This window comes from Coffea arabica, chromosome 7e (assembly GCF_036785885.1).
Source record: "Coffea arabica cultivar ET-39 chromosome 7e, Coffea Arabica ET-39 HiFi, whole genome shotgun sequence".
In the NCBI taxonomy this organism is placed as follows: Eukaryota; Viridiplantae; Streptophyta; class Magnoliopsida; order Gentianales; family Rubiaceae; genus Coffea; species Coffea arabica.
The window spans coordinates 36,386,073-36,409,646 of record NC_092323.1 but is presented as its reverse complement, the minus strand read 5'-3'; the positions used below and the strand labels follow the sequence as shown (position 1 = coordinate 36,409,646).

The 23,574-nt window shown below is 33.6% G+C and overlaps 1 protein-coding gene and 1 long non-coding RNA gene across 13 annotated transcripts; both read left to right on the top strand.

Moving 5' to 3' along the window:
• The first annotated feature begins 6,681 nt into the window (after window positions 1–6,681).
• On the top strand, window positions 6,682–13,236 carry LOC140011495 (uncharacterized). 12 transcript variants are annotated; one of them, XM_072060481.1, is made up of 9 exons: window positions 6,683–6,864; window positions 7,202–7,258; window positions 7,441–7,543; window positions 8,825–8,943; window positions 9,117–9,222; window positions 9,377–9,687; window positions 11,348–11,415; window positions 12,576–12,738; window positions 12,867–13,236. In XM_072060481.1, exons 6-9 carry the CDS (start codon window positions 9,675–9,677, stop codon window positions 12,968–12,970), a joined length of 348 nt encoding a protein of 115 aa, XP_071916582.1. In that variant the 5' UTR covers window positions 6,683–6,864; window positions 7,202–7,258; window positions 7,441–7,543; window positions 8,825–8,943; window positions 9,117–9,222; window positions 9,377–9,674; the 3' UTR covers window positions 12,971–13,236. The 12 variants fall into 12 exon arrangements, 9 of the variants coding, with proteins under 9 accessions (XP_071916577.1, XP_071916582.1, XP_071916583.1 ...); XM_072060482.1 differs by lacking the exon at window positions 9,117–9,222 and having other exon boundaries at window positions 6,685–6,864; XM_072060480.1 differs by having other exon boundaries at window positions 6,685–6,864; window positions 9,117–9,687.
• Window positions 13,237–19,587: 6,351 nt separating this feature from the next.
• Window positions 19,588–22,673, top strand: LOC113701689 (uncharacterized). Its single transcript, XR_003450982.2, has 3 exons — window positions 19,588–20,215; window positions 21,560–21,619; window positions 22,506–22,673. It is a non-coding gene; the product is annotated as an uncharacterized lncRNA (long non-coding RNA).
• Window positions 22,674–23,574: the final 901 nt, after the last annotated feature.

Here is a 23,574-nt window from a genome sequence, read left to right as displayed (position 1 = left end):
ATATCATCCAGGGGAAGCCTCCGCATCAAAAGACGCAGCATAAAGAGAGAAGCTTTTACAGGGAGTTGGGGGCGCCAAATGTGGGAAAATATCCAAGAGGAATTCCGAGCTTGCCTTACCTCACAGAAAGCAGAGGATAACGAAAATGAGCCTGAAGTTGTTGGCACCCATACCACCTCATCCGGCCTCTCACCCTCTGTGGTCGGGTGCTGTAGGATCATAGCTGTGATGTCCCTTGGGAGGTATTGTGCAAGTCGCACCGAGTTCCACTTTCCATCAACAATAAAATCTCTGAACAATAAGTCCCCCTGACCTGGAGCTTTAAGGAAAAGAGCTCCATTCCCTAGCCAGTTGTCATACCAGAAGTCACAAGTACTATCATTTACCAACCATCACATAGACAACTCCGCCTCCCTACTGACATTGATTAACCGTTTCCAAGTTGCTGATACGCCCACTTTAAGCTCCACTTGACAAGGGTGGCAATTCCCACAATACTTAGTACGTAAGAACCTTGCCCATAAAGATGTTCCTGTGCGAAATTCCCACTAGAGTTTATGAGAGAAAGCTGTGTAAACATCCCTTAGAAACCTGAAGCCGACTCCCCCCTCCTCCTTCGGAAAGCACAACTGCTCCCAGCGGATCCAGTGATACCTGGCCCCCATCTCCGTCGAACCCCATAGAAAGTCAGAACAAATCTTTTCAATTACCCTGAACACCGAAGTCGGCATTACGCGGCAGATAGTAAATGCAGTGGGATAGAAGAGAGAACATGTTTGATGAGGATGATCTTACCCCCCCTGCGACAAAAACTTGGACTTCCATGAGAGGATTCTTCCGATTATTGCTTGACTCACCTCACCGTAATAGTAAGCCTTACTTCGTCCCAAGTACAATGGGAACCCTAAGTATCGAATAGGCGCCTGTTGCCTAGAAAAGCCTGTGAGACGCTCAATCACCCTCCGTCTAGCAGTCGAGGCGGAGGGATGGATGATATACCCACTTTTTTGCCTATTCACCAACTGACCCGAGGATTGTTGGTAAAGCTCCAACACCCGCACAATGTCTGGCAAAGCTTGAGCAGACCCATTAGCGAAAATCAATACATCATCAGCGAAGGCCAAGTGCGTGACTTGGGGACACCCCCATGGGACCTTAAAACCCCTATAGCCACAATGTAACACTCAGTTGTTTAAAGCCCTTGAAAGAACCCCCGCCCCAATTACGAATAACGCGGGGGATAATTAATTAAGCCATTAAAATAAGATTAAAATAAGTAAAAATTCGGGTCCTCACATATTTGTCATATGTATATAATTTGAATCTTAAATTTGAATTCATGTTTTGTGGTAAAATCTAAGGGGGCGGTTGGTAAAAGGGTTTCAGAATGAAGTTATGAAATAAATCTCATGATTCATGTTTGGTTCACTACTATCGGAATTGAAATTTTGGAATGATGTCTAAAAATTTAGCATTCCTCCATTCCTTAGTAAGTTGGTGGGTTTTGTCCAAAACCCAAGTCTGATTCCCAAATCTTATAATTATATAATATTAGTATAATTAATATTTATATATATTATATATTTATATATTTATATATATATTATAATATGTACATATATATAATATATTATAATTATTTAGTTAAATATAATTATATTTATATAATATATATTATAAATTTATTAATATTATATAATATATATGTATATTTATGAATGTATATTATATGTGCATATAATTATAATATATACATGTATATAATATTAATAAATTATATAATTATTATTCTAAATATAATAACTATATTTAATATGTAATATACATTATATTTATATAAAATACTAGTATAATTAATATTTATATATATTATATATTTATAATTATATATTTATATTATAAAATTTGTATAATTATATTTAATTATATATATAATATTTAATTTAATTAGTTACAAACTTATAATAATGATATTAATAGTTATATGTATTATATAATGTATAATAATCTATGTAATATAATTGATATTATCAATTATACTAATAATTATACATGTTTACTAATAGAAATTATTAATTAGTTATACTAATATATTTAATTAGTGAAAATTTCTTATATCCCATTTACAAAGAGCCAACGAACCAAACATTAACTATAGTAATGATATATATTCCTGGCACTGAACCAAACAAATGTATTATAATGATTGATTCCATTCCAAATCCAGGATGAATGATTCCAAATTTGAATCCGATTCCAACATGCGAACCAAACGCTACCTAAATCTATTAGTGTATGTATAACTCAAAAATAAAAGTAAAGAAAAAGAGTCTCATTAGTTCCACTTCAAAAGTGTCACTTCAACCGACCAATGTTTGTTGTATTTTGAATTCAATTTAAAGTGCGCTTCTGCATCAAAATCAATGCCGTTACAAAGTACTCATGCTTCCTTTTCATGTAGTGGAGTAATACGCAATGAATTTAGTTCGCCAGATCGTTAATTTTTGACAAATTATGGGGTAATATTGTGTTTTACCTTTAACAACGATGGTTTGATCTATTTCTTTTTAGGACTAATTTCAGTTTGTACCAATAGTTTTTCAGACATTCTCACTTTTTTTCACTTTGAATTTAAATTTTAGACAAATTATACTCTAAATTTTTGCATTTATCTCACTTTAGTCCAATTGTTATCAGTATCTAAAAAGATTAGGGAACTTTACCACGCATGCACACCATCAACCATTAGTTAGCGAATTTTATTCAAATTGCCCCCTTAAGTTATTTCCTTTTCGAGTTTGCTTCCCAACTAGCTATCGAGTCTCATTCAAATTGCCCCCATAAGTTATTTCCTTTTCTAGATTGCACCCCAACTCTAGTTTTGCAACACAATCCACCTCCGAATTTGGTTATAATTCATTTTTGCAAATTTTCTCAATTTGCAATAGGCCTATATAGAGTTTTACCATGTAAATGACACGCCTCGCCGCCTTCAAAATTTTAAAACTGGTTTTCTAAGTTTCATATTTCTATGATCACTTTAATATAAATTAAAATACAAATGGTTAAGGTATATGCAGGCAAGTAAGAAGGCATGGTTTTAATATAGGTTTGCTTAGAGGTAAAGGCAATAAATTTACATATAAATGATTGACTTACCAATGATTAATCATATTCAACAAATTTTTAATAGATCGATAGAATATAGCATTGCATTATATTTTCAATCAACTTTAGGTAGCATGATTTATATGTTTGTTAAATGTTTCAACGATACAAAAAAAAAAATTATGTAGCAGATAAGTACACATATAATTAAAGATTTACACAAATAATTTTCTAAATTTGTGGGTGATGAGGAATGTTAAATAGTATTACACAAAAATTTCTGTGTGCCCAATCCATATTAATCTAAAGTTTTTGTACAAACTGAACATGTCCACATGTTAGAGTTTGGGTTGCAAAGCAGAAACAGTAATAAACTAGTGGTGCAAAGTGATATTTTGACCATCTATTATCACCTGTGTAGTGTGCAGTGCATGCGTGAAAATTCCATTGATTTTCTTAAAACTGTTAATAATTGGAATAAAATGGAAGGGATTTCAGAACTCAGGGCGCAATTTGTCTTAAAATCAAATTTGAGATTGCAAATTAGGATTTGTCATAAGTTAATGGGTAGAAACTGGAACTTAATCATTCTTTTCATGTTCCAACACTCCCAAATTTATCCCAACTAAAAAAAAAAAAAATCAGGTATCTTCTGCAGCTACAGTACTGAAAATATTTCTATTCAGCAGGAAAATCAAAAGTAAAATCAATTATTTCTATTCACGCAAGATGGTTATGTAAAATCAAATGTCACATAGGGGACCACAAGATGTATTGTCTAAAATCAAATCTCACATTAGGATTATATTTCATTGGCGTAGATTCAATTATTTTCTGAAATTTTTTTTTCCCTTGGAAACTTACAAATGATTGAATGATGACAGTTTAGTTCAGCGAGTGAATTACGTTTATAAATCACAACTAATATTTATGCATCAACTCCATCTCTTGGTAAATTTAAACTGAGAAAATGACCAAAATATTGAGCAAGAGCAATAAACATAAATTCTTGCGTTTAATTGTTGATGAATTTTTCTAATGGGTGTCCTGAATTATAACTAAGTTATAATATGAGTGAAAACGTTTATATTTATTGCACCCCTTTCATTTAGACACTTTTTCAAATTAATTTCACTCTTGCTAAAAATTTGATATCTGAGTTATCTTCTTAACGAGTGCCCGTGCCCCATGCCCCATTAGCCAAATCCATTGTTGAATTTGTGAATATCAAAAAATTCAAGCTAACAATAGACGCTGGATGGCAAAAGAGAAAAAAAAATCTAATAATTTGTGTTTAATATATTGTTACTTTGGGAAAAATATCTAATAATACACTATCACCGTTAAATTCATGACACATATACAAAAGTTCGATTTCAAATTCAAATTTTACATAATTATCGTTCATGTATCTATTATCAGTGTAGATTAAATCCAAAAAATAAAGCATTCAGGTGGGTGTAAATGCTGCATTTTACAAGTGAACTGGGGGGGTTAGTGGTACCTTTCAAAAATTAAGGCGAGAGCGCCAGGTGCATATGAAGACAGACATGTCTACGCTTTTGCCCTCCGAATAATCCGGCTGTGGCCGAGGGCCACCCAACTTCCCCAATTAAAGCATAAACTCATTTGGCCGGTCTCGTGAAGAGCTTTTCCGTGGTGTCTTTTTTAGTCCAAACGCTTTGAATCCACACTTACAAAATTAAAACTTTTAGTCTACACTTTTAGTAACGTCATTTTAGCAAAGCATTATTTGTCAAACTATTCTTTCTTTTCTTAAAAAAAAAAAAGAGAAAAGAAAAGTCGTATTATTTTTGGATTCAAATTTAAAGGTATACTTTTTGATTCACTTTAGACCCTTAAATAGATGATGGGGTGGGTGGGGTGGTCCAAATCTCATAAGCAGCTAGGCTAGCAAGCTCCTGCATAGTAGGATCCCTCATCCCTATAGCTGTAGGTATGGTTACAGAAGAGTTCAGCTTCCCAACAATCTACAACAACAACGTTACACACTTCACAGTTACATCATCACTATGGAGAATTTCATCTCTTGAGGTATATTCAGACTTTGATCAGTTTGAAATCACTGGAGAAAAAGGGATATTCAGAGGAAGTTTTCCTCGTGACATTGGAGAAACAGAGGGGGAGTTTCATCGTGGCTTGACAGAAATGGAAGTTGAGAGCAAGATGGACTTATTGTGGGAAGACTTCAATAACGAGGATCATGATGAAGATGATGATGAAGATTTTGATCAGGGCCAATCTTCTCTTGGAATTAGTGGCTTGGAAGATCATGAATCTTATGAGAAAAATGGATTGGAAGATGCTGCAGAGCTGTGCTGTGTGCAGACTTTGAAGATGTCCAGGACCGGTCCAACCAGTCTTGTTCTTTCTCAGAAGAAACATAAAATGGTGCTGGTTTTGAAGTTTTTGATGAAGAAGCTTCTCCTGCTCCAGAAAATGGCAAGGATGAAGAGAAGGGGATCTTGAATTGTGATCGATATTCTTAATTTCTTGTCCAAAATCTGCTCTATAAGCCTTTTTGATCCTTCGAGCATCAAAGAGAAGGAGTTTCTGAAGTTTTCAAGCCCCAAAAATATCATGTAAAATTAATAGAGTATGCAATAAGTTTTAAACTGAGTTCCAATCGTTGATTTTTTTTTATTTTTATTTTTTGGGAATCTGTTTGCCAAGGAATTATGTAGTCCTCTCGTCTATGGCATATTTATTGAAAATTTGAACCCAACAAGATCTGTGTTCGTTGGCAGTTAGTAATTGGAATTGTCAATTGGGATGATCCGAGTTTTTGGTAAACCCAAGTTCAAATTACCAAAACGAATTGATGAATCAGATTTTTGGGCTTCAGATTCATCTAATAAGATTCATATGGCTGATGAATATTGGAGTTTGGGCTCATTTTGGATATGGCCCAAGCTCATAATTAATAAGTGATTATACATTTGATATTGTATACTATAATAAAATTATATCCAGACTATAAATTACAGATGTTATATATATAACTATTCAATTAGGTCAGATTTCAATTGGGCTGAGCCTTATAATATGCCCGTTTTGGGTTGCAATGATTTACTAAAAAATATTTCACCTAATACAGATTTTAATAAAAGCACTAATTAAGTGCTTAAGTATGTTATTTGAATGCATACTTTGTTAAATGATTATTTTATTGGATAATATTTTATCTTAAACTTTTTAAATGTATTGATCTCTTTATCAAGTTCGTAATATTGGATACAAAGATTAAATTTTTATTTTTATTTCTTAAAACACTAAAGTTGGGGTATATAAAAAGCACTAAATTTAAACTTTTGTTAAAGTGTTTTTAACACAAAAAACTTTACTTCAAATATACTTTCGTTATCAAAAAATTCTTTAACATATGTATAAAAGGGCGAATGCCATGGCTCAAAAGGGTTGTTGTTTTGCTGATGTGGCCAATTGTTATTGGCTGCAGTGTGTTCGTCAATGTGTGTGTGTGTGTTTTTTTTTTTTTTAATGCAGAGGTTGCAAATTGGGCCGTGCGTTTGTAAGCCTGAGTGTTTTGCCGTATGGAACCCACTAAAGAGAGCAATAATTAATAGCTGTCCTTTTTCTTCATCATCATTGTAATTCTATTCTAACAAGAAAGAGAGCATTGTATAAGACTAAGTGACTAACAATAGCACAAGCGGAGGACAGAGTTCCATCTCTTCGTTTCTTGCTTCTTCCTCTTCCTCTGTTGCCAGAGAGTAGGTGAGCTGCTCTTGCAAACAGTGGCCCATGTCAAATCACACCCACCCCTCTTCGATTTTTTGTCACAAAATGTCTAGGGTTACAAAATTAACTATCCTCTCTCTCTCTCTCTCAATACTTCTGTCGTCCCTCTCTTTCTTCTCTTCCTCTCAGTAGCTTCTCTCTTTTCCAGTTCTTCCTCTCTTTTTTTTTTCTCAAAAAAAAAATACTCACGCTTCCATTTGCTTTGGTAAATCGTTATTTGTATCAAAGAAAGACTTGGAGTTCTTTTTTTTTCAGTTCTTTCATTTTTTAGTCTTCAATCTAACTATGTATTTTACTCCCTGCTGTTTTTTAGGTTTGAAGAAAGTATTCTTTCGATGGGTGATAATACAGAAGAAGGAAAGGGTCTAAGGTAATGAAGCTTTTTTTTAGCAAAGAATTTAGACCTCCATGTTTGACATACTTGCTTTTCATATTTTTATATTTTCATTTTTTGGTTTTAGAGATTTGACTGAGAACTTTTTTTTTTATTATTGTGAAAGGAATATTTTATCTTTTATTCCATTCATTTCACAAATTTTCTCTCTATTGTAGAGAGAGCAGATAGTGTCAACAAATGAAAGGAAGACAAACCTGGTTCTTTTATTTTTGGAAGGAAAATTGACGGGAAGGAGGAAAAAAGATTAAACTTTTCAAGGTTTGAGTTTTGCTTTAGTTTATTTTTCAATCATTTTTCTAATTTTATGCTAAACTAGACCTCCAAGTTTCTATTTTCTCTTCGTTTTTTTCCATTTTATTGAAGGGTAAAGGTTTTAATGTCTTGTTTAGTTATTGGTTTTGCTGCTGCTCGTAGTCTTACTTTGGCATTGCTTTCCTTTGAGTATTTGTAAGTGTTTGTGATCTCTGAGTTTTGTTATTGTGGATAGTTTTTTTTTTTGCCGGTTGAAAGTTTCCACGTTTGGTTTCATTTTGCATCATCCAAAACTTTCTAATGCTAATTTCATTCATAGTTGGTTTGCCCTTTATATTTTCCTCTTACAGGGTTTTCCAATGCGATGCTTTTTTTGAATTAATTATCTATTTTTAACGGAAAAAGATAAGTCAACCAAACAAAAGTTACATATAGACTAATGTTAACTGAAGCATCTGGTTGTGGAATCCAATATAATCAAGCTCTTTATCTTCTGCTTGTGTGTGTGTGTGTGTATATATATATATATATTTATGTATTATTACTTCTTCATCTTTCACTATTGAATTTCAATACATGGTTTATTTGTCTTTTGCATTGTGTTTTATAGTGAAAAGTGTATGAAAGCTTGTTGTTTCTGTTGTCTTTGTCTATCCAGTTGAAACATTCACAGATACGTCAAGTGATCCAAGAGTACTTGAAAACTACTAATCGCATGCCCATGATAGTTTTGGTCAATTTCCCTGTTCTCATGAAAAATAAATTCTTTGAAATTTCTCAAAATCCCTTGAACTGCATTTTTTCAAAATGGATTGTCTCTTATTAAAGCTATGGTATATGTATTATGAAGATTTTCATGGAATTGTGATAAAGCTTGAGATAGTGATAGAAGATATGCCTAGGGCTGCAAAGTGTTTGGAGATTTTTCTTTGAGGACATTGATGATGGTAGATGTATGTAGTATTGAGTGGTGCTGTATGGCTTTTGATAGATTGTTATTTACCTTAGTTATGGCCTTAGAGTAGTCCCTCAGTTGTGGCCTTAGAATCCAGTGATTTTGTGTAGTGCATTTGAGTTGTTTGAGAAAATGTCTAAGTGAAAATTTCATCCAATTTATGGTGATCTTACAATAGAAATTAAGGCTATCTATAACTGAGTGTTACCATGCAAAATATAGTGATGTTGCCCTTTAATTGGGACTGAAATTTGAAGAATTGCAGATAAATTGTATTCTCTATGACTCTCTGATTGACAGTACAAAGAAATTTTTATTATGACTTTTTGCAGATCTGCATTAGCTGCATCAACAGTATCCATGTGGACCGTTGCTTAAAATGAGGAGAATTTTGGGGTTTTCAGCTGCTGCTAGAGTAAAACATTAGATATATGCCCTTGAAAGTAGACTGGTATGATTATTTTCTTTGGTTATATGAATAATAAGAGAGCCATGAGGATTTGCGCATAAAATTTCTCAATATACATGTATGTCTCTGGGTAACTTGAATTATGTGTGAATAACATGAGTACTTACAACTGATGTTTAAAAATAATTAAGAAATCTTGTTTTCAACATAAGTAGATAAGGAGCGAACTTGATTCAACCGAAACGCCCCTCATCCTTTCATCTTCATCATCAGCATCATCTTCATCTTCTTATCTTCTATCTATCTTGGTGAGAACGAATGGTAAGAAGAAAAAATAATTTGCTCTAAGGTTCTTTCTTCCTCTGCCAAAAATAATTAGCCCTTTAATTTTTTCCCTTTTTTGGTTAGTGAAATGAGGGGTTTAGTTGTAGCTTTTTGACCAAACTAATGTTGTTTATTTTTTTTTATATTGTAGGATAATAGGGCTCTAGATGTTTCTGCCTCTGCTTGGTTGTCTTCCTCTCCTCTTCTTCTCTCTTATTTTTTATTTTTATTTTTGGTCAAAATCCTCTTCTTTCTTTCCCCCTTTTCCTATCTATGTATGTGATGAGCAAGTGTTACAGACAAATTTGAAATCCTTTTAGGTTTTGAATCTGAACATTTTGAGATTTTTTTCATTAAATATTTTGTTCATGTTGTTTTCTCATTTTACTTATCTGATCTGAACTTGACCCCTTTTTTGTGATTGCAGGTGGGAAAAGTTGATAAATTTCATGTTTTATTTTGGTAAATTAAGTTCTGGTTGTAATTTTCTAGGTTTTCTGTATTTGAATCCTTAACAAGAAAATATTTTGTGTGTTCTAAGTTTTTGGGATTTCTTTGACAAACGTCCAATAGCACTGTAAGTGATCATAGAGCCCTATTAATTTAGATACTTGTTTTAAATACCTCTTCCTTGCGTATTTGCAGAGATGTTGCCTTTCCTTTTTCTTTTACGAGAACATCATTTATTTATTTTATTTTAGTTTACAAAAATGTCAATTTTTTTTTTAATAAAATTCGTGTTGATTTGGTTCTAAGAAGCTATGATTGGCTTCTAATCATGTAATGGGGATAACATTTTGAGAATGTTGCCTTAATTATAGCAGATTTACTGGTCCCTAGAATGGTTTCAATCTTTGTAGGCAATAAAAAATCTGGTATGATATGTTGGTCTTTCCAATTTTTTCATTTGTTAAAAAGGTATAGTTAATTTTTTGCAGCTCAAATAACAAGAAGATGTTAGGATTCACTTGCATTCAGATCCTATTTTCTTAAATTATATGTTGTTTTCCGTACTTTTGGTTATGTTATTTTTATATATTACTATATTAAAGGCGTGAACAAATCAAGATTCAATCATTCTAAAACCAGTTCATGGAATAGTAAAATTTTTAAGTTAAAAATGTTATATTTTTCCTTTTTCTTTTGCCTTTTACATTGAAGGATGGTCACTATTGGATAGGGTGGTTCTTTAATTTCAGCCTTAGGTCCTTCATTATTTGCATTCATTCACTATTTTCAAATGGTGGATACCTTTTGAATTGTCTACCTCTAAATTGTCTCAGATATGTATGATATTTATTTTTGAAATAGCTCTGACATTTTTTCACCTTTTTTTCTTTATACACACTATGATTATGTTCTGAAAAACACTTCAAATTTTTGTGCTATTGTATTGTGCAAAGAACTGAATAAGTTTTACCCAATCATAGACTTATTGTTTCTCTCTCTCTGTCGGTGCCTATTAGTTGTTCTGCTAAGTTTCTCTATGATGATTTGTTTTGCTAAGTTTCTCTATGCCCCTGGTCTTACTGCAAAACCCATGTAAATTGATTGTGTAAAGTGATGATTTTGGTTATATGTTGCTTTCATAAGGCTGAGGATGTAGAAATGGAAGAAGGTTAGCGGTATTGAATGCACTTTAGTATCTTTTGGGTTATTTTTCCCACTTATTAAAGATCCTTCAAAATTCAGAATTCAGTTAAGTCTGTCACATATCATAGATTTGTTGAGAATGGTCCTTACTGGGAGGCAAAGAATTTTGACGGTTTCTTGACAATGAATGCTCAAATTTCTCAACGCCTGTTTAGTTGTTGCTTGAGTTTTCCAAAATAACTGAAAATCATCAATTTCTTGGTTTTCGTTCATGTCTCTGCTTTTATATTTTTCACTGGTGTACAAAGAATAAAATTGCAGATGAAATAATGGTTGCGAGGAATTAATTTTGAAGTGGAATAAAGTGGTATTGATTCTATAACACTAACAACTTACAGTGAGGTCTAAACTAACATTATATGTTCTCAAGAGTACCAATGTCAACATTTTCTTTTAAAACAACTTTAAAATTTTATTACCTTTTTGTAAAACTTTGAACTCATATCTTAAACGCCAATAACTTTTGCAGCATCATTTTGTTTTGGGAATTTTAGCTGTGCTTCAGTTCTGCCGTTAGTTGCTCCTCTATACGTAGAGGTTAGTTTTTCTAGCATTCTTTTCTTATCCTGCTACCCTTTTTTTTAGTTGTTTTGCATATATTTTGTTACTTGATGCTTAGATGTAAATTTTGGGAGTTGAACTTCTTAGGAATTTTCATTTTAGGTTTTTGCTATGTTTGTTCCAATATGAAATCATCAGAAAACTTGTAGACCAAAATAAGTTCATTAAACTGAAATATAGCTAGGTAAAAATCAAAGTTTCATGCAATTAATTATGCTGTTTGACTATTAGTTGCTGTTTAGTTTGAGCCTCAAAGACTAGGTAAAGGGGTTGTTGCTAAATCAGTATTTTTTTTTTGCCAGATATCATGCAAAAAGTCCAGCCTAAATGGATGTGTAATCAACTACAATCGCTGATGTATTCTAACTGACCATATAATAAATGTAATGTTCAGCTGCTTATCTTTTAAGGTAAACAATTAAGTTTAAAGTTACAAAGCATTAGCATATTAACAAACATTTTGTTGCTTTTGTACTCCATTAAATGCCTGCCGATTGGACATTCCCATGTGAGAGAGGCTTGTATCTGCAATAACTACTGCTTTGAGCAATACCAAGCTGTTAAATAAAAGTAACCCCTTTGAGCAATATGAGTGGTAGCATTCCCTTTATTTTTGTTCCATATACAATAATTTCTGCTTTTAGACCAAATGTTACCAACTAGCAGTTGGGGGAATATTAGCTATAGATTGGATTGTGGTCATAGTTAATGAGGTTTCTAAGATAAAATCACTCCATTACTCCCCAAGTACACAACAAAGTAGAACATGTGAATGTCAGTTTGCAATTTTGAATTAGTATTATACACTTAGAGAGTGGATATGATTTACTTTGACATGAAATGGGTAACTTTTTGTTAATAGTATCATACATGTTGTTTCAACCTTTTTTGCCGTTAACATAACATTCTGCTAGAAGGTTTCAGGAGCCATGTCACTGCCACATCCTAATAGTATGTAGAAATCATGTAATGAGTGTTTAGAGAAGCAACAGTAAGAAATAGATAAGAAGCTGAAATGAAAGATGGGATGGTATGAAGCATTTTTGTCCTTGATAAGGCTCTGTAGTGGTTTTGCAAAAAGGTCCAAGTTCTCTCTGGAGGACTTTTTACCTGACATATTTTAGTATTACTCACAGAATTTTGAACTTCCTCTTGAATTTGTTCATGAGCGACTCAAAACAAAGACATTTCTGGTGCATATCAAATCAGTGCAAACACAATTAGCAGATGCAAGGCAGCACTACACAGTGATAAAGTATTCCGAAACTATTGACATTGCCACTTCTGTCCAGTTAGCAGGTAGCGTAAAAAATGACTTTTTATCACTTAGCCATCAAGCTGAGATTGTGGAGCTCTTGACTCCAAGTAAATGAACACTCAATTTAACTTGTAATACATATTTGTCTTTTCCTAAAAGCAAATTGTAGGGAAACTCATGACTGCAGGAGAAGCCAATGGTTCTTCAAAAGTTTGCCTTCGACTTGCTGGAAAGTTTGATGATACAGATAATGTGGAAGGAGATGAATCTTAAAATACGTACAACTACTCCACCAAGAAAACAAGATTAAGCTGAATTCATAATATTCAACTTTTGTACCACTCGAACTTGATAGTTTTTGCCTTCTTGTTTTGCCATTCTAGATTTGACAGATTGCTTGGAACTTTTTGAAAGGATTATTGCTATATCTACGAACTGTGTACATTTGTGTGTTGTTATCCCTTAGACAACTTTTGTGGTAGAGGTTGAACTATGTTTGGTCTCAACTCTGTATCAATTTTAGATCTTTGTTCAGAAAATTTTGCTCCACCTCGATTATATCTGTCTTTTTTGTTTGTTCTATTTTCATTGTTTGCAAAAACAAGTTGCATCTCACATTTTACGCAGAAACAAGGAACATCTTACGTTATATGTAGAAACAAGGAACACCATAATGATCTCAATAATCTTCTTATTATATTGTCTTGTGTTTTTTCAACAAATTACTTATTTTTGCTGTTTAATTAAATTACAAAATCACAAAGATATTAGTATACCTTTACGTAACTTTCATACTTAATATCTAAATTTGAATAAATGGGCATTTTTGTCGAGTCTAAAATTTACAGCGCGCATCGCGCGGTGTTGTCCACCTAGTTCTTAACAAAAGCACCACTTGTAACGAGCTATCAGACAAGTTTGACTCACAATTAAATCGGGGCACATATTTTGATCCAAATCCTTCCCGATCAAATAATGCACAAGATTTAGCCCCATATTTTTCAAGTTGAAAGGCCTGGCTTGAGCTGGGCTAGCCCCATTAACAGTTTTATTGATTGAAAGTGTTCTTAAAGAGATTTCAACAGTTGATTGTATATTTCCAAATCGAGTACAATTTCAAGAATAAAAATTTATTCTATGACTTCTCATCCAAAAAAAATATGTATCTTATTACTCATCCATAAAAATTTTTGAGATAATTTCATTCAACTATCATGACATTTAGCCAAAATATGAACTCTATCTTGTGGCCTGACCAAACGATATAGTCAAACAACTTTTTTTTTTTTTTTTCAAGTCGAATCATTTGAATCGCAACGCGCTTATTAAAATGTCGCCCTCCTTTAATAGACGTTCCAGACGTTGCTTACACGAGCAAAAAATATGTCTAAAAGTCCCAAAATATCCTTTTGCAAATTAAGTTAATTACATAGACCTGTCCCAAAGTTTGTCCAAATTATATTTACCTGCTCTAGTGTTTGTCCAAATGTCAAAAGGAACCTATCATTTTCCAAATTAGCTCAATACATTGAATAGCCAAACGTTTATCAAATAACCATTTTCCACTAGACAATTTACTTAATTGCAACAAGGTCCTTAGCGAAATTTTCAAAACAACCAATAATTGCTAATTCTTTTTCACAACCATGCTCTTTTTTTGTTTTTTTTTGGTGAAACCCTATAAACGGGTGGGATACCCGCCCAAATTTATTGGAACTTAGGAAAATGAGCAACACCTCTGATACAAAGAAAGGAACAACCTATCTTGTATAGCTAATTGCTAATTCTTTTTCACAACCATGCTTTCGTCTCCCTATAATTGCAGATAGACTGGGAGTGTTTGGATAGTGTATTATTTAAAATATTATTTGGAATAATTACTGTAGCACTTTTTGTGATGTGATGTATGTGAAATAAAAAGGTGGGTTGGAAATTGTGTTTATGATGCAAGTGAAATATTATTTGGGATAATTGAGGTATCCAAACAAACCTACCAAAACCCTAATTATATGGTACCATGAACCACGAACAATAGTTATTCCATACGGATACCACTAACAATAGCTGTCGGCCACACGTGCAATTTCTTTTGCCACTGCTATCATATGCTCAATATTAAATAGTGGTTCCCAAGTAAATATTGTGAGGATCCGTAATTTTCTTAATTTCTAGGTTTTATTTTCTTTTAATTGCACGTTTTTTCACATTTTCTTTATTCAAAAATTTTAAAAATAAATTTTATGAGTAAATATAGTTTTAAAATGATTGTTCTAGTATCGGTTAGTTTTTGAGAAATTAAGAGTGTATACGGGACGTGGGACCCGCTAGTGCGGAAAGTTCGGTAAAATTCGGCCAATTTGGTTAAGTGTTGGATACCAGGTTTATTTTAGCAGGTGTTAAGAGATAATTAGAAGTTACCTAGATGGATTATTATTGGAGAGACAAAAGGATAGAGATGTATTAAATAAAGTGACAAGTGTCACTTGAAGATTCATTCTTACCTTTTGACCTTTTGGACCACTATTCATAACTTTACCATTTAAACTAAAAATTGACCAAAATTACTTCAATTTTGCAAGCTTCTTGGCCGACTCTTATCAAACAAAAAGGAAAGAAAAGCTCTCAATTTTCTAGTCTCCAATCTTGCCCAATCTTTCAATTCAACCGTTTAATCTTCAAATTTTCCCATAAAACCTCTTAGTTTGGCGATATTAAGGTTGGTTGTGAAGTTGTTTGGAAGGTTAAGGTGATTAGTTGTTCTCTCTCTTGTATTACTAAGGTGAGTAGTGAAGGACCCCTCTCCTCCATCTAATAATGTTTAATTCATGATTTGTGGTAGTCTAAGAGGGAATTTTGTGGATTATATATTGATTTTGGTTGAATTTGCTGAAGTTTTATAATTATTGAAGATTTTTCTGTTTTAATATGGTTGTTATGGTGTGGCTATGTATGATGATTGGAAATGATCTAGAATGAAGCTAGAAGGTGTATGTGGTGGTTAATTGCAAGAAATTTCTGCTTTGGAAAGAAATTTGGAAAGTTAGGGTTTCATGTTCTTACATTCTGCCCGGCACTGTACCTCATAGTTAGGGGCCGAATTGGCCTTGGGTTAAAACATGAAAGTTGTAGGGAATGATATTTTAGAGAAGCCTACAAAATTTCAGGTCAATCGGAGCAACGTAGCTTGAGAAAAGACTAAAATACCCCTGCTGCCCTGGTTCTACCTGAATTTGATAATTGCGTCTGTAATTGGTTAATTTGGTTGGGAATGCTTCTGATTTGGTTGTTGGTGCCTTCTGATGAATTGTATCCTTGTATCTTAGCTTTCGGATGGCTTTGGAATCACTTGATTTGGACTTAGATAGCCTGACTTATGATGTTTGAACCAGAATGCGGTTTGTGAACATGTTTTTGCGGTTCTGGTTTAGTATCTTGCATTTTTGACCTAGTTACACTCGAAAAATAATGAAGCCATGACGGCTGGAAAAGGAAGCAAATTTAGGGCAAATGCTGTCCAATTTTCTAGGCCGTTTAGTCTCTTTAGATTTGAGTTGCCTTTTGAAAGTCATATTTTATTCTTTTGTACTAGTACTTACCATGGAAAGGCGTACGATGCGTAGTCGAGCCTCACTGGTGCATTCCGTTTACTCGATTTTAAATGTGAAACCTTCAATTGGTTTACTTTGATTATTTTAGGGTTTCTTGGCGATTAAAGCCAATCTGAAGTGAAAACTTTTGAAGTATCTGTACTTGAACGGGTGAGTGTACCACTCCCCTCACTTGTTGTTTAACTCGGTTTCTGTACATGCAATCTGTGATAAGAATGTCTGAACTATCGGCTTATTTTGTTGGAGACGAGGGTGTACTTTATCACACTCGTTCTCTTGTCTGTTCATATGCCAATTTTGGTGCGAATCTGTATCTGTTATCTGTATCTGTATCTGTTATCTGTATCTGTATCTGTATCTGTTCTGATGTCGTTTGGAAATTGGTATCCAACGACCTTTCTGTGACCTCTGAGCTCAACACCTGTGGCTAGTTACTCGAGTCGGGCCGGCAAGGGCCTGGTCGATTAGATAACGAACCACGGTAGTCTGTTTTGGGATCTTTGGGTATTGAGACCCTTGATTCCGGTATACTCGAGTATTACCATTTCTGAACTGATTGGAGTTCGAGCCCGGTAGGGGTATGTGAGGTGGAAGGAATCGGAGAAAGTGGAGTCTACGGTATTGGTTACTCCTTTAGCGTTGACGGAGTGTCAACTATTATTTCGATCAAGCTTCGGTGAAGCACATGGGAATTTGGCTCCTGAGAGCCACCTGTATCCTTCCTATTTGAATCATTGGTTCTAACTACTTTACTTTACATCTGACATGTGTACCTGATTTGTTAAATGTGAAATGCCATGATTTTACTGCTATATGTCTGGTACCTCATTGAGCGCAAGCTCACCCCTTTCTGTTACCTTTGTTTTCCTTACAGGGATTTTGGAACTGTGATTTTGAAGCCGAGTTGAACTCGTTTAATATACTTTTGTATAGCTCCTCAATGGTTGGAAACCCTAATTGTACTTGTTCTTTTGAAAACGCAGCCCTAATTGTATTTTTGTGTAGTATGAATATCTCGGATTGCACTGTATCTGAATTTGTTCAAGACTCCAATGTAAATATTTGTAGTTTCCGACTGTTCGTTTTCTTTGGATCTTATCGCGCGTACTATGTTGGGTTTGTGTGAATCGACTCCGTAGTTCTGGCGAGAGTTGGGTAGGCGGTCCGCCGAACCCTTTGGTTCGCCTTAGGGGGAGGTGGGGCTGTCACAAATATGCCAAAAAAAAATCTGTTTTTTAAATAAAATAAACTATTAACTTCAAATCCACCTCTAAGCACTAAATACTAGTGGTCACAAAATCTTAGTGTCTTTTAATATATGTATCTCAAGACACTAACTTTTTCATTATACAAACTACATATCTTAAACATTTCGAGGAAGTTTACTATAACTAAAGGTGTCAAAATGGGTGACTTGAGCAGGTTAAAATAGGTAATGGTTATAAGTGAATTAACCTATTTATATTCATTTAATTATATGGGTATAAATGGGTAAGTCAAAAAATAAGTTAGATAATCTATTTACAACTCATTTATTCTAATATTTTACAAACTCATCTAAATTTTTTTGTAAACTAAATTATCAATTTATACCACCCTTTATAGTTTGCACCTATTATTAATTTTAAATATTTACTGATAGAACCCAATAAGTCTAATTACCATTTTTCCAATCCGTGTGCTATGTCGCAAAATTATATACCATTTAATAATTGAACAATAAGAATATTTTTGCTGTGCAATAGGGAAAGTATTTGGAACCATGAAAAAGAGAGATTAAACAATGATTGACCAACTTATGAACTTGAAACTGATACCATGAAAATACAAATGAAAAAAGGGCAAAAAAAAAAATCTCCAAGTGTATAATTATTCTTTATCGTTAAGTTGAAAACTGGCCAACAGATTCTCCCACCTTTCCACTAGGTTCTCCACTTGCTGACGTTTAGTCAAAGGTGATGAAGAAATTAGGATACCATTGCTGAAGACAATTCTAAATAGATGTGATTGTGAAGATAATTTTAAATGGGTTATCCAATGATACTCATTTTTAAATGGATATTATTGGCTAACCCATTTATATCCATATATAAAAACTTAAAATACCCATACTCAACTATTCATGAACGAGTATGGATCAATTTAGCTAAATGCATTTTTGTTTGACACCTATAACTATAAAGGTTGAGATGTCAAAAATTAGAAGTTCTAAATTTAGAATCCCCTTTTCCCTTCATGGTTCTCAACCCTTACTGTTTAAAAAAATAATAGGACAAACAACTTCAAATTCTACGAATACAATTGCTAAAAGAATATGGGTGGCCAAATCTTAGCCTAATAGAGATCGGGCATCAGGCATGTAAGCTTCTACTAGGCCTAGCTTAGGGCCTTAGGTCGACAACTTGGATTTCTCATCCGGACAGCATCAAGCTTTTATGTTCCAGACTCACAGGCCCAATTGATGGTAGAAAGCATAATCACAAGTTTGCAAAGATAGTTTTGATATAAGATGGGCTCCGCGTCAACATCCAGACTACATTCAAGCTTTCTTGTAGTCACTCTACGGACCATGTGTAGAGTTTGGGCAAAATCAACGTAAATTGGACTGGATCCACTACCTTTTTGGGTTGATGACAACTATTAAGAGTAAATTGTACAATTAGAAAGATGATGGCTTTGTCCAAAGGTCTAGTTTATTACTGCAGATTTGTGGTAAAATTCATCTTAAAGTAGAGAGTAGTATTTGCCATGAATTAGACATGATCTTGAAGGTATCATAACTACGTTCATAATAAAATTGTTCAACTGTATGGATTTGTGACAAATACTTTTTGCCAAGAAAATACCATAGCTCCCGATTTCATCACCAAAAATTAGTACAAATATAATTGATGGTTAAAGTACACTATAATACAAAAAAGAATTTTAAATTCTCATTTAAGATTATTTTCTAACTCTTATTTTGATGTAATAAATTTGATAAGTTTGTGTAAGTATGCAGAAAATATAGTGTTTGTCCTTTTCATATTTAGTGTAGAAAACAAGGTGATAAACGAAGTAAATATGAGGACCCGAAAATCTGAAGGTTATTTTCATATTTCTTTTCATGTTAAATTCTTTGCATTCAATGATTTCGTCCCTTATTATGTTTTTCCAATTTATTGCATGTTGCTTTTTTTTTTGGGGTGCAAAGAGGGATAATTGGGTAAACAGGGGGCTAAGTGAGTAAACAAGAGTTATTTGTCCAATGATAAGCCACCATTTGTCAATCATCTACCCAATTCTTGACCCAACAAGCACCCAAGTTCCATTTCACAACAATTCCTCCTTTTCCTTCTTTTCTTGTTTGCAGCTGAAGCTTGAGAGATTCTTGTTCCTTCTTCCTTGTCTTGCAACAGAGAGAGAGAGAGAAAAAACTTTTGTTCCTTTTCCCTTCTTGCAACCAAGAGGGCCCAAATCCAGCCTTTCTTTCCTTGTTTTCTTGTTCCCCTTGTTTCCCTAGAGGAGAGCTGAGAAAGAGTGGAGAAAGCTTGAAAAAATTCTCCTCCTTGAGCTGGAAAATTGAGAAACTTGAGAAGCATAAAAGAGTAGCCCTTACCTCCTTCCATCTTTTCCCAACAAATCAAGAAGAGAAAAGCTCCAACATTCCAAGCTTGTTCCAACCGAGAAATTGAGTGGTGAGTAAGCAGTTTTGTTACTTTTCTAAGTCTTGAAACCGAGGGGGAAACTTGAGGGGAGCTTGAGGGATTTCATCCATGACCAATTTCACAACCAAGGGGAAAGTGCTTGAGAAAGATTGGAGAAACTTTGCTTCATCCTTGTTGTTGCAGCCCCGAGAGAGAGGAAAAGATTGGAGAGCTACCAGCCTTGATTCTTCAATTTCCAACTTCAATTTCTTGCGGAAAAAGAGGTTAAAAGGGCTGTAAATCCTTCCTTCTTCCATGTTTTTTTAAGCTTTAAGGATCTAAGTTGAGGTTGGGCAGAAAAGAGTGAGTTTTGGTGAAGAAAAGTTTCAAATTTTCTTGCTGGAAATTCTGCTTAGCTAATGACAGATTTATTGTGGTAGTTGATGACATATTTTGTGAATTTTTTGGTGAAATGTTTGGCTAAAATAGGTACGCACCAGAAACAGATTTTTGCTAATTGTTTCATTTTATGTTTGATATATTACATGTTATGTATTTAGTATTTTCAAACAAGTTAAAGCTTAGAACTTCAGGTGACAGTCACCTCTGGACAGTTTTAGTAAAATGATAATAACTTAGTGTAAAAAAATCGAATTTGAGTGCCATCAATTGTGTTTGAAACTAGACTCAGAGAGCTTTCTATGGTATAAAATTTGAGCTGTGGTCCATTTATATATGCACCAGAAAATTGGCAATTTTGACTGAAAATTCTGCTCTCCACAAGTAAAAACTGGAATGTTGTAGTAAATTGCGGCTCAATTTGGATCAATTTATGAACTTAATCTCTTTGAGGTGTCTTCGAAAGATTGTTAGTGCTTCGAGTCTAATTTTAATGGGGCAAGTTATATGCTTTTTTGACATTTATAACTCAAGTTATGATTTTTCAAAGGAACGATACTTGCTAAAAAATTCCAGTTTCAAAGGTACTCGAGTGCTACGAATTTCAACTTTCCTTGCTGAAAATTCATGATTTTAAACTCATGATTGTATACTTTGAGATTGATGGATTTCTTTACTAACAACTAATGCTATATGTTTCTTTCTATGCCGGATGTGAAAGATATTATGAGTTTGGTATTTTGAACAAATGAAAAGCTGGATCTTGACAAAAGTTTTGAAAGTGTTTGCTAGGAATTGTGTTTGGCCGAGGGAGAGAAAGAAAGGATTTTTGTGTCTATTTTCAAAATTTGGTGGTGACCTTAGACAAATTTGTTCTATATATTGTATAAGACTTTACTTTCACATATATGTGTGATTTATTAAGCAAACACCAAGTGTTTTAAGTGGAAATAAACTCACCTTTCGAATTCCGTTTCTTGATGGTACACTTCTAGTTTTGGAACCGAGAGAAGGGATGAAATTTTGTCCAATATTCTTCAAATCCCTTGGCCATAATCGATCTCTTTTGCTCCTATACCACTGACAACTATTGATTAATTTGCACGTGATTTTTCCCTTGTTTTGAACACGAAAATCTAGTGATCTTTTGAATGAGTTTTTGGAAGTTGACATGTCTCAAATGTGGTAGTTTGAAATTGTGAACTTTTGATATATTCTTTTGGTTTTAGGACTTGAAAGTGGGCGAGAACGTGAGCCCGGTACTGGAATGTGAAATTCTCATTATATGGGTGAGTGTTCCAATTGCATGTTCCATGCTACTTGTTGATCAAGTATGACTTGTTGCTTGAATTAGCTTATTATTGCATAGGCGAGTATGTACTTTATCGCACTCGACCTAACTTTACTAAATAATGCTTAATGTGCCTAGTTGATTGATACCGCTTTATGTCTTGAATTGTAAATGCTTGAACTGCAAATGAATAGGCAAGTGTATATTTTATCGCACTCGACCTAATTTAACTGAACTCTTGATATCCTATTTATAAGTGAACTGTTTGCAAGTGAACTGATATACATGTGCATGACTTGAAAGTCGGTTGGAGATGTTATCTTATCGACTATACTCACCGCTTTGGATCCCAAACCCCACTAGCTAGTTAGTCAAATCGAACCAATAAGGGCTTGGTCAAGGAGATTGACGAACCATGGGTACTGTTTACTGTTATTCCACTGGATTGGATTCACTGAATTTGGTATACTCGAATATTACTTCTACTGTTATGTTTGGAGTTCAGGCCCAGTAAAAGGTTGAACGGCGGATGGAAATTAGAGATAAGTGGTACTCTATTGGACTTGTTACTATATTCCTAAGGTTGATAAAGTGTCAACGGATCCTAAACAAGTTTCTACTGAATTGGCTCGCAAGAGCATATTGCTGCTACTGAATTGGCTCGTAAGATTAGACTGAATTGGCTCGCAAGAGCAAACTGTATCCTTTTACGTGAATATGTTATTGAATATATATTATTAAATGATTTATCTGGATATTGCTTGCTTCATGAAATATGTGATCATGCCATGATGTGAATTTTATAAAGCCTAATAGATGGTTTGTTGTTTTCTTAGAACCTCACTAGGCTTTTAATTCATCTCGTTATTTGTTTTCCTTAACAGGGTGCGGGGATAAGAGAGACAAGAATAGTAATGGTTTGTAATAGAGTATCTTGAGTTTGTATTTGGCCGACACTGTATTATGGTACTAATCGTTTAAGTTCTTTTCCTTTGGTTTGTACTTTGGATTGAATATTTGGACTATTTATAGCATGTAAATGTTATATTGAAGGATTTTAGTGTTATTGATTTGAAAATGTTAGTGAGTGAGTCTTGCCGAGAGTTGGACAGGTAATCCACCAAATCCTTGGGTACGCCTTAGGAAGAGGCGAGGTCATCACAGTAAAATTAAACAAGAAAAGCTTGACATATTGGTTTTTGTTAGGATAATTTATTATAGCCTGTATATCTCTACTTAATTGTTTTTGATAACATTGAACTCTTAGATCAACATTTGATTTTAAGATCTAACCTGGCTTTCTCTCAGTCACTAGGTCATTTTTCAAATTATTTTTGGAAAGTTTTTGAAAAATGTATTTTGTGATAAAAATTAACTTTCTATGTGTTTTCTAGTGTCAGAGATTTGTTTCTGGATTTCTATGATGGCCAAATGATATTCTAAACAAGTTAAAGATAGTTCCTTAATGAAAAGATTCTAACTGATTTCTTTTGAAATTTAAGTCCTTACTTTTTAGAGTCAACTCCAGATTTAGTTTCTTATCTTATGAAAGAATCTAATTGATTGATTCTAAATTTAAAACATTCCGTTAAGTTTTCTTTATGTCTTGATTCATTCTTTGACTTGAAGCAATATCCTTTTTTAACCAATCTACCACAAAGCTAGTGATACTTCCAATCACTAGTTTGTTCAAAAACTAATTTTTATAAAATGATATCCCAAATAGGTCAATCTAGAGCAGGAATGAATAGGTTGAAATGCTAACTATGGTAGCCTTTTAGATAGTTTTTCAGATAAGGGCTTGTTTGGAGTTGTAGTAACTTATTGAAAAGTGCTTTCCTAATAGATACTTTAATAAAAAGTACTTATTAACTGCTTAAGTGCTTTTAAATATATTGTTTGGAAACATAGTTCTATAAGTACTTATTGTATTGGATAATGTGTAATTTAAAA

Bases quoted from the DNA above. Each gene is read 5' to 3' on its own strand.
- LOC140011495 (XM_072060476.1), top strand. From the start codon at position 8,924: ATGCCCTTGAAAGTAGACTG. The intron at 8,944-9,652 runs GTATGATTATTT...TTGTGATTGCAG, and splicing joins ATGCCCTTGAAAGTAGACTG to GTGGGAAAAGTTGATAAATT. The intron at 9,688-11,347 runs GTAAATTAAGTT...TAACTTTTGCAG, and splicing joins AAATTTCATGTTTTATTTTG to CATCATTTTGTTTTGGGAAT.